At 45.7% G+C, this 11,022-nt stretch overlaps 1 protein-coding gene across 1 annotated transcript; it reads left to right on the top strand.

The window, feature by feature from the left end:
* The first annotated feature begins 286 nt into the window (after positions 1 to 286).
* Positions 287 to 5,516, top strand: LOC123165296 (ERAD-associated E3 ubiquitin-protein ligase HRD1). The gene is made up of 8 exons (XM_044582922.1): positions 287 to 499; positions 657 to 1,261; positions 2,113 to 2,289; positions 2,372 to 2,521; positions 2,614 to 2,819; positions 2,951 to 3,086; positions 3,867 to 4,053; positions 5,238 to 5,516. The coding sequence occupies exons 2-8, from the start codon at positions 729 to 731 to the stop codon at positions 5,322 to 5,324; spliced, it is 1,476 nt and encodes a 491-aa protein (XP_044438857.1). The 5' UTR covers positions 287 to 499; positions 657 to 728; the 3' UTR covers positions 5,325 to 5,516.
* Positions 5,517 to 11,022: the final 5,506 nt, after the last annotated feature.

Here is an 11,022-nt window from a genome sequence, read left to right as displayed (position 1 = left end):
TTTCAATTTTACTGTTCACCGAGCTAAAATGAGCCCGGGAACAGAAATGCACTTTCGTCCATGTCTTCCCTTGGAGCGTCTGCCCGTCCCTAGTGACCGAAGATTGAACCCCTCAAAAACGGAAAAAGAAATTAAAAAGAAAAACAAGAACGAAGATGACACGTCTTTTCTACACGTGGATGCCGCCCATTGGCCAGCGACACGCCACCGCCGTGCTGGCACGATGACGCATGTCCACCGGCGCACCTCCCTCGCAGCCGGCGTGCAGACCCCCCCCCCCCCCCCCCCCTTCTCTCCGAGCGAACACGCCCCCTCTTCCTCCCCACACCCAATTCATTCACATGGTCCTCGCAGGTGGAATACCTTGATGCTATCTCCCCTCCCACAGCCTAGAGTTTCTCCCAATCCAACCAATCACAAGGGTACGAAATCCGGATAGGGGCGCCGCCGCATCCCGGGACGAGATTTCACTCCGGCACCGCCCCCCAGCCTCGCATCGGTAAGCCACCACGAGCACACTACTGCACTCCGACGCAGCCTGCTCGCCTAGGGCATGGATTCGCGCGCCGCGTCTCTTCGATTCACCTCCCAATCTGCGCAAAATTCGAGAGAAAACTTTTGCGGATCGGGCCGCTGATGTTCGCTTTCTGCTCCAGGTGATCCACTGGTGGCGCGCCTAGGGTTTCCGGCGGAATTCGTGAGGGGATTCGCCGAGGGCGGCGGCCGAGATGATCCGGTTGCAGACGTACGCCGTGTTCAGCCTGCTGGCGACGATAACGTCGGTGTACTATGCGTTCAGCAGCAGGGAGCAGTTCTACCCGGCCATGGTCTACCTCTCCACCTCCAAGATATGCTTCGTGCTGCTCCTCAACACGGGCCTCGTCGCCATGTGCGTCGCCTGGCAGCTCGTGAAGCGCGTCTTCCTGGGGACGCTCCGCGAGGCCGAGGTCGAGCGGCTCAACGAGCAGTCGTGGCGTGAGGTTGTGGAGATCCTCTTCGCGGTCACCATCTTCCGCCAGGATTTCTCCGTCTCTTTCCTTGCCATGGTCGCCGCCCTGCTCCTCGTCAAGGCTCTGCACTGGCTTGCGCAGAAGAGGGTCGAGTACATTGAGACCACGCCCTCCGTGCCAATGCTGTCGCACATAAGGATCGTGTCCTTCATGCTATTCCTTCTTGTCGTCGACTGCCTCTTCCTGGCGAACTCGCTGGGGTCACTGATACAGAAGCGGGAGGCATCTGTTGCAATCTTCTTTTCCTTTGAGTAAGTTTTCGTAAATCATCCTTTACTTGCTTGCAATATAGTAGCATCTTTATTATGCCACACGACCTTTCAAATAGTATCCGTCTGATCAAATTGAAAAAAAAGCATCAACTGTTTGATCTCAAATATGGAGGGCATGCTTTGGTTATATACCTAAGGGTGGAAGTTTGTGAAAAATGCGAACTGTTCCTGGAAAGCCCCTCTTTCATGATATGACAGATTAATGTAACCTGTGTGAATGTGAAGTGGATATTTTTCAATAAACATGCAGCACAGCACAGATAAACACCAGAATTTCTTGTTATATATATGCTTGAAGACGCACTAGTAGGATGACATGTTACTTGTTACTCATTCTTAAGTAATGTTTGCCATCAATTTTATCTAGCAACTTCTGCATCAGGGCTAACGCAATGGCACTCAACAGTTAATCATTTCATTTGGCGCATCTACTAGACCATGAATAGTTTTTCTTGTATGTTATGATTGTCATTTGTCAAAATCCAAGTCCAGGAACTTGTTGAATTATTCTTCTAAGTTTAAGCAATACATTTAAGTGAAAGCAGTGCAAATCATTTGATCAGTTGTCTAAACTACGGTAAATCTCACCAGTTATGGAATTTCTTTGTTGATTATTGCTTTTTAAAGCACGGGACATGCCTTTCAGGCAAGGTAACTACCATATTGAGTTATACCCCGAGAAAGCTACCATATTGAGCTGATGATTAATCTTGCGTTATTTACTTCAGGTTATAATTCTATTATTCTTGATATCTGCAGATGATTACTGATGTATTATTTCTAGATATTGAGATTCATAGTAGCTCACACATGTGCGACTCATGTTTTAGGTATATGATACTGGCAACATCGACAGTATCGACATTCGTGAAGTATGTATTCTATGTCAGCGACATGCTAGCGGAAGGTCAATGGGAGAATAAAGCAGTGTATACATTTTATTTGGAGCTTATCAGTGACCTTGTGCACTTGTCTTTATATATGCTATTCTTCATAGCGATCTTCCTGTAAGTTCTTTTATAAAATGTTCTTTCCCCTTAGGATATTGTAGTTTGAACTTCTAAGGCTGATCTGTTATTTTGATATCAGGAACTATGGTGTCCCACTGCATTTGATTCGTGAGCTGTATGAGACCTTCCGCAACTTCAGAATTCGCATTTCAGATTATATACGCTACAGAAAGGTGACTTCCAACATGAATGAACGCTTTCCAGATGCTACACCAGATGAGCTTGATGCGTGAGTACATTTAGTTTCATTGGTACTGTTTTGGTTGATTGACTGATTCAGCAATTGAACTTGTTTATGATTTAGATTCTTTATATATTCAGGAGTGATGTCACATGTATTATTTGCCGTGAAGAGATGACCACAGCAAAGAAGCTGCTCTGTGGACACTTGTTCCATGTACATTGTTTGAGGTCATGGCTACAGCGCCAACATACTTGCCCAACATGTAGAGCTCCAATTATCCCCCCAGATAATGGACGTGCAGCATCAGCACAACAGCATGGAGCTCAACCTGGAGTTCAGCCTGGTGAGATTCTCTTCATTGGTCTGAGTTTTTGAATCGTACTTTCCCATTTAACCATTTTTATCAGTCAGTAGTACATTATGCAACCAGTTTTGTATGTCAATCCTAATTAAATGTAAGGAAAATCGGTGCAGGCACTGGTACTCCAAGTTCAGGAGGAGCACCAACTGAGAACGTGAACATGCGTCAAGCAAAACTTGAGGCTGCTGCTTCAGCTGCTTCCTTATATGGGAGATCATTTGCTTATCCTCCAGTGAACACTTTGAATAGGTATGTTTTTCTGGAATAGGTTACACTTTGAAATGTGAAGCTCTTTATGATTATGCTAGCGATCCATTAGTTATGATAATAAATGATGGCTCTTTTTTTTTCCATAGATTACATTTGCAACTTCCATAGTTCTTAGGTCTCTCAGTTGCAAGCTATGACACTTTTGACTTGGAATATATCTGCAAACTTTGCCAGTTTAGTTAATAATTTTTTAATTTGCCTGTGCCATGTTGATGGTGGTTTAATATAGTGGATAACAATTGGTAGAACATGTTCTTTTTTCCGTGATAAGTATACGCACTTTGGAGCAATTTTCTTTTTGCCACTAATCCTTTGCATTTGGTTGCACCATTTTTATGTTTCTGCACTGTGGTCGTCTCATTGAAGTGGTTGACCCAAAGAGTGCACAACAGCAAAAAAATGAGATGAATGCATGGCGTGGGAAAATACTAACATTGCCTTCTAAGTGGGAACACATTATAACTTAATTGTTATTGCATTAGATTAAGTTAACATGCTTTTATTCAGTTCTGGCCTTCTGGGTTTTGACCTTTTGTACAGCAAGTTAGTACTGCATGTGACCAACTTTCTTCATACTTAGCTACCCGAGGTTGGGTTAGTCACTGTCTATGTCAGTTCCACTATTGCACTGATAGACTATTGAAACAACGGTATTTACTTTGTCAAATACTCCCTATGTACTGTCCACGACACTTATTTTGGGACGGAGGGAGTACTTTTTAATGCCGGTGAATTGAAGTGCCCTTTATCAATCATCAGGAACTCAGGACCTCTGCACGCTACACCAAGTACTTCACAACCAGGAGAAGCAAGTACTTCCACCGGCCATCCATTAGAACCTCAGCCTTCTTATTCACGTGGTCCAGTTAGTTCAACAACTGGTAGCAGGGACCCTGGAAATTCACTACAGAAGGCATATGAAAAGGCTATAAGGAGTCAGATAGAGGTAAGAACTTTCTTCCTAATGCAATCTGCTTAACCATGGTATTTGTAGATTACTAGCGATTGTGTATGAAAAGGCTGTAATAACCAGATAGATAACTTTCTGAATAACACATATACTATTTTTTTTAATGAGGGATGACATCTATGATTAACTAATGAATCTAGACCATGCAACTAGCATCCAACTACTCATGCGAGAGTTTGCATGATTTCACACATAAGTGAATTTATTGCACTCTATATGTCCCTGACATTGTTTTTTTTTGTGTGTGGAGAAAACCCCCTTGTATTGTTGCAGACATATATAGTTCAAATATATTAAACACTCAAATGAATGTGAAAAAGTTAGTTTTGTGAGAGCACACTATATCAAGCATTGTACCCCTTCAAAATTTCCAGTAAAAACTCCACATTAGTTAAGAAAGACATAAAGGAGATTTTTTTACTCTTCTTTCATTATTTTTCCATTTTCTTTTAGAACCTCAATACAAACTGAATTGAATTTGAAATTTTACATGGTACTCCCTCCGTAAACAAATAAAAGAGCATTAAGATCACTAGTTTAGTAATCAAAATGCTCTTATATTTCTTTAGAGAGGGAGTATATTACATTAATCCACCACCTTGATGACATTTGTTTGGTGACTTCTAATATGATTTGATATTGAAGCCAAAGTGGTTTGCATGATTGCATCTAATTGATGATGTGCACCGGATATAATCCCAATTCTTATGTTTATTGCTCACTTGACACATTTATATAGGTCACTAGCAGTTGTACCTTGTAACTGTGCGTACCATGTTGTGAGAGTTGACAGCCATGCCAATAAGTTCGTTTCTCCTGCTATTTTAGTTACTCAGTTTCATTACCATCTTGACAAACTCTTGATTCTTAAAGAACAGTATGCAGCATTCAAGTATATGTCGGATGGGAAACTATAATGATCGAATAGACAGTAAACATAGTTCATCAACTTCCAAGGATAGTCTTTTTCATCACTGCACGATTATAATATGCAACATTGCTCAAGATATAAACGTTCATGTGGTTACCAGCAGCGACCAGTGAGATGAAGTAACTGATGATATGGCATGCTTGCCGGCAATAAAGATGATGTCGTGTGATAGTTATCTTTTCATTAAGGCTGTCTATTGCAAAAGTAATTCATATGCCACTTCTTCCAGGTGTTGCAAATCCAATTGCAAATGATGCAGCAAGGGGCCACCTCATCGACAACTAGCAATGAGAACGCTGAGCAAGCCGGAAAATAAGTGAAGTAGTTAATAGGCGAAGATGGGGTCTGGATAAACATATGTTATATATGGAGGTTGTGCAATACTTGGCATAAACAAACGACATAGATGGAGATTGTGCAATATATGAGGCGGAACTCTGACGTGATGCTTGTTGATGTTGGTAGGCTCGGTTATGAACATCAGATGATCGTTTGTTTTGTCTGGTAATTTGCTTGGTTTATGCTCCCCCGCCCCAAAATATCAGTCGCGACCCGTGAATGATATTTTGGCAAAAATGTCCTTGACCTTTTTTGTATTCAACCTGCACTCCGCTACTCCTAGCCACGCAGCTGCGCTCTCACTCTTGCACTCCCTCCACCCTGCTTCCCTCCACCTTAGAGCATGTACAATGGTTGATAAAATAGTCTTATCTTAAGTCTTGCATGTAATTTAGAGATGAGAAAAAAAGAGTCTAGAATGGATCATTTCTTAGCTTTATCTTTAATAACTAGCTATTTCTGAAAACGTGGTGAGACATATTGCGCTAAGAGATCATCTCTTATCTTTTCTTAAATATAAAAGAAGACGAGCCTTTTCTCACAAGTTCTCTCTTCTCTGTGTCATCATATATCCTACATAACTCGTAAGATAACACTATTGTACATGCCCTTACCTCGGCTTGCGGCCTCCCCTCCACCAAAAAAGTTTTTTTTTTGGTTCTTAGTCGGTGGTGAGTCACCGGATCCAGTGTCGGCGAGTCTGGATCTAGTGGCTGTTAGTCCGGACGCGTAGGATAGCCCGGACGCGTAGGACCCGGTGGCCGTGAGGCTAGATGCAGAGGCTGTGATGGTGGTCCTCTCGGTGCTGCAGCTTCCTCCTCGCCGTGTAGGGACAACGGCGAGAGGCCCTCCTAGGTGAGCTCCTCCTATTATCTGTGGTGTCTCTGGTGGATCTGGTGCTATACTTTGTTCAATGGGGCGATCTACTCACCGTGTTGCTCATAGGTTTAGAAATGACTCATTGTTGCTCCTGTTGATCTAATTCATGTGTTTGGACTAGCTAATGTGCTATTGGGAACCGGTTATAGTCTATGTGCAATTGTGGTTGTACTCCTAATTTGGGATTTCCCTCAAATTTCTAGGGTTCTAGCTATTGCTTAGGTCCATATACTATATCTAGCACCGAAATACATCTACATACATCTGTTTAAGACAGTTATTTTTGGACAAGGGAATACATCTATGTTTTGGATTTAGCGAGAGGATATTTCAATGTGCGATTATAGAATAGAATTGTGTCTCTGCCTTTTTTATATGTTGCTCAAAATAAAAAATGAGCCTCCCTATCTGCGAAAGTTGTTGTGGTTGCGGGCTGCGGCGACGACTTAAACCTTTGGCACCAGGACCCGTGCCTCCCCTTCGTGTCTATGTCTCGTCCCTGGCATCGGTGGGTCGTTGGCTCCAATGGTGATAAGTTGCATATAACCACCTCCGCCGTTAAATCGTAAGGTAGGGTGTAGGAGCGATTTCGTCATTATTTACCGCAACATAGATTTCACTAGGATGAATGCATGGCTGGTAATTCAGGCAACGACACAGCTTTGATTCGGGCAGGGTTCATGTTGGTCCACAAGAGAGCGGTTCATTGTAATAAAAGCATGTGATCCTTATGGTTCAGGGTTAGCCCTGAACATGGAGAGGATGTCCAGTCAACAACAACAACGATGTAGAGGTTGTGAAAATGCTTTTGATGGGAAGAGCACCTTGCTTATGGCCACGTTAGGGAGGGGGTTGTTACAAGATAGCATTCACACCTCCGTGAAAGTGCAAGTAGCATTGTTCCTTCCCGTAGTGGGTCATAACTAGAGGTTCAAACTATTTCACAACAATTTTAGGAGATCAGTAGACAACTTTCAGGTATTTTAAGCAAGTCTGGTATGCGATTGTGAAGCTGAGAGGAGCAATGATCAAGGCACCAACTAGGTAAACTCCTTTCAAGATTCGCACGAGCCCTAGATGATATGCATATTTCAAGGTGAGCAGTCATTACATGACATGCTTGTATCGTTTTGAGCGAGGTATAATTTTTTTTCATGCTGACTGCTAGAGTGTCGAGGTCACATGCTGCAGTATACATGGGTGGAAAGCACTACACAAGCCAAAATGTGCTTGCTGGTGTCGATTTCGATTTGAAGTTCACATATATATGTGTTAACTAGCTAGGAAGGATCAACCTACAATGCTAACATTCTTGCTGACAACATGCCCTAACCTGATGGGATAAATATCTCCGATGGTAAGTTTTACCTAGGTGATGCTGATGCATGTTTTCTTCGTGTTCTTCCACCCTTCAGGAAAATCAGGTACCATATGTTGGGGATATAACTACTGGGTATGACCCGCCCAGGAGGGGCCGTGTCATACCACTGACGGCTTATATAATGAAGATGGCGGATCATGGCAAGCCTATTGACGGCCGAAGACCCAGAGGCGACTTGAGGCCCAAGAGGATGAACCGCCATATGTATGACTTGTATTATAAGGCAAGCTCAGTTAGTCACCGAGCCGGACACATTGTGTATGAGCCGGCCGGGACTCTGTAAGCCGCCGGGCATCAACCTGTGTATATAAAGGGGTGACCCGGAGGCGGGTTAACTCAAGAAACAAGAGACCGAGAACTAGGTCAAGCGTATTCGCTCCCTGGTAATTGAAACCCAAGCAATACAACCCCAAACTGGAGTAAGCCTTGACCTCCACCGCGAGGGGCCGAACCAGTATAAACTCTCTGTGTCCTTTGTCCCGATTAACCCCTTTAAGCTAACCTAGTTGCGATGGCTCCACGACTAAGTCCTTTCGCTAGGACATCTGCCGTGTTAAGTCCACGACAGTTGGCGCCCACCATGGGGCCAGTGCACGGTGGTTTCGAGTTCTTGAAGGGCAGCTTCCTAGGGATCAAGGGATATGCTGTGGGCCGGATGACCAAGAGTCGCCGTGGCAAGATCTACATCGACGACGCTGGCTGGGGCCCCGAGGCCGGCTCAATTGAGTATGGGTACCGGGTCCCCTTCGGCGGAATCCACGTCTTCATCGGCAAGATCGGCGAATCGGGCCCTGAGCCGGACACCTGCACCGACATCATCGAGACGGCTCAGCGTGCACGACCCGCCAAGGTTCAAGCCGGCGTGAAGCATGCCTTTGTTGGTTTCATCCATGGGGCAGAATTTGAGGAAGGATCTGTGTCTGGTGGTGAGACGACCATCTACTCTGATGGTGAATCGTCAACCAATGAGACCAATTCAATGTATCAACTGCAGGCCGGCCGGCCTGGGGGCTATTCCGATGGCGACGGCTGGTGCTAGCGGCTCTGCGTGCCCGCCGGCTCAGGTTCTGACAGAGTTGTTGGAGGCTTTGGCGACTTTGATGGGGGTGGAGGTGACCCCAAACACTCAGGAACAACATAAGGTGGATGTTGCGAAGCTACGAGATGAGATAGCTCAAGCCAAGGAAGAATTGGCGGCTGAGAACGCTAGGATGACCACGGAGCGAGCTGCTTTGGACGCTCAGGCACAACATATTCAGGCAGAGTCTTTCCGGCTTACCTTGGATCAAAACGCTTCAAATGCCATCATGAGAAGGAGGCACCAGAGTTGTTTACCTCCGGTTTACGACGCGAGAAATCTCTTCAACACGCCTGGGGCAGGGACCAGTGACCCGCCTATGGTGAACCGAGCGGTTGAGGCACCCGTGACCGGAGCGTCGGTTCAGCCGCGTACCGTGGATCCACCTCGTTTGAATACGACTCCGCCTCAGCATGTTCTAACACCGCCGGGTCATTATTCTAACCCCTTGGATAATATGATTGTTGCGGCAACACGATTGGCGGCTCTCCGAGTTGAAGGCGAGTCTCCAGCTACGATAGAAACGCGGAGGGCCAGAGAACTTCTTCAGACAGCAGTGGCTCAACAGGCGGCTTATTCGTATAGCCGTGAACGGATTCACTCAACCCCTCGTCCAAGCCGGAGTTATAGTAGACATATTGACTCGCTAGCAGTTTCAAGCATTGAGCAACACCATAACCAGCCTCATAGGCATGACCTGGCGCGCGGTGGTGTCAATGCTCAGACTTTGGTAGATCAGGGCAGGGCGCGTCGGGAGGCGGAGCTGGCAGCTCAGCTAGCGGCTCAACAGCAGTCTCCGGTTTATCCATCAACATCTGTGGAGGCAGGAGTGACCTCTAGAACCCTGGGTGTGCCGTTTTTAGTACCGGCTCTACACAACGAGCGTTTGCCTAAGGATTTCAGGGGCCCTCGTAAGGTGCCTAATTATACAGCGGATCAGCCCCCAGAGGCTTGGATTGAGAGCTATGAGATGGCTATGGAGATGTTGGACGTTAATGATGTTGCGTGTGCTAAGTATTTCACAATGATGTTGGATGGGCTGGCTCGTACTTGGTTGAAAGGGCTTCCTGCTAACTCCATCAGGTCATGGGCAGAGTTGAAAACGCGTTTTATCCAAAAATATAAAGACACATGCAAGCAACCTATGTCGATTCTGGATTTAGACTCTTCTGTCCAAGGTGAGGGCGAGTCAACAACCAATTGGGTACACCGGATCTCAGCCGTTGTACACTCATCGGACAGTATCAACGCCGGTTCAGTGGTCCTGATGTTGGAGAAGAATTGCCATTTCCTTCCCTTAAGCTGAAACTGGGGCGGCTTAAACGCCACTGCAATGACATGGGGGAGCTCATGGCGGCTCTTGTCAAATATGCCGAGTCTGATAGTACTAAAGGCCCTGAGTCTGATGACGAGACGACTGGTAAGGGGAAGAAGAGCGGCAATGCAAAGGGGCAGCAGCATAATACGGCGGGTCAAAGTGGCAACGGTAAGCGCAAAGCTGATGGCAATTTAGATTTTGTGGCTAACACCAATACGCAGAATAATAATCAGCGTCTCAAGGGAAAGCCGCCCCAGCTTGGAGGGCCAAAATTTAACATTGAGGCGATGATGAATCAACCTTGTCCAAAGCATGGTACGCAAGAGAAGCCGGCCAATCATCTGTGGAAGGATTGCTTCATCATGAGGGAGTATAGGAATTCCAATTTTTTCCAGAACAATCATGGCCCGAATGGTGGTTCAGGATCCGGCTCTCACGGGCCTGGCTTTGGTGGCGGCGGCTCAAACTCTGGTTTCCAGGGCCAAGGCAATCAAGGTGGTTTTAATCAGCAATCTGGTCAAGGGAATCAACATCAACAATCTGGTTATTAGAGTAATCCGAAGCAGTTGAATAGTGGACAGTATCATGTGTTCACCGCGAGCTTATGAAAACGAGACCAGAAGATTCGTAAAAGGGCGGTGAACGCAGTTGAGCCGGCGATCCCCCGTTACCTGCGATGGTCTGAACATCCTATCCTTTGGAGCCATGAGGATCACCCGCCCCGGGTTGACAATCCGGGTCAGTTGGCTTTGGTGGTTGCACCTCAGGTTGGAGGGTACAAGTTTACTAAGGTGCTCATGGATGGAGGCAGCAGCATCAATATCCTTTACTATGATACTTTCCGTCGTATGAATTTGACTGATAAGGATCTTAAGCCGTCTAATACTGTTTTCCATGGCATGGTGCCTGGTAAGTCGGCATATCCGGTGGGTAAGATAGCTTTGGAAGTGGCTTTTGGTGATGATCATGATTACAAAGCTGAGACATTGACCTTTGAAGTGGTCAAGATCAAGAGCACT

Source organism: Triticum aestivum, chromosome 7D (genome assembly GCF_018294505.1).
Source record: "Triticum aestivum cultivar Chinese Spring chromosome 7D, IWGSC CS RefSeq v2.1, whole genome shotgun sequence".
Lineage (NCBI taxonomy): Eukaryota > Viridiplantae > Streptophyta > Magnoliopsida > Poales > Poaceae > Triticum > Triticum aestivum.
This window is presented reverse-complemented; position numbering and strand designations above follow the sequence as displayed.

What these genes read in the sequence shown, in the direction of transcription:
- LOC123165296 (XM_044582922.1), top strand. Translation starts at nt 729, where the DNA reads ATGATCCGGTTGCAGACGTACGCCGTGTTCAGCCTGCTGGCGACGATA. An exon ending in ACACCAGATGAGCTTGATGC is followed by an intron (nt 2,522 to 2,613) that starts GTGAGTACATTT and finishes TTATATATTCAG; the next exon opens with GAGTGATGTCACATGTATTA. An exon ending in CTATAAGGAGTCAGATAGAG is followed by an intron (nt 4,054 to 5,237) that starts GTAAGAACTTTC and finishes CACTTCTTCCAG; the next exon opens with GTGTTGCAAATCCAATTGCA.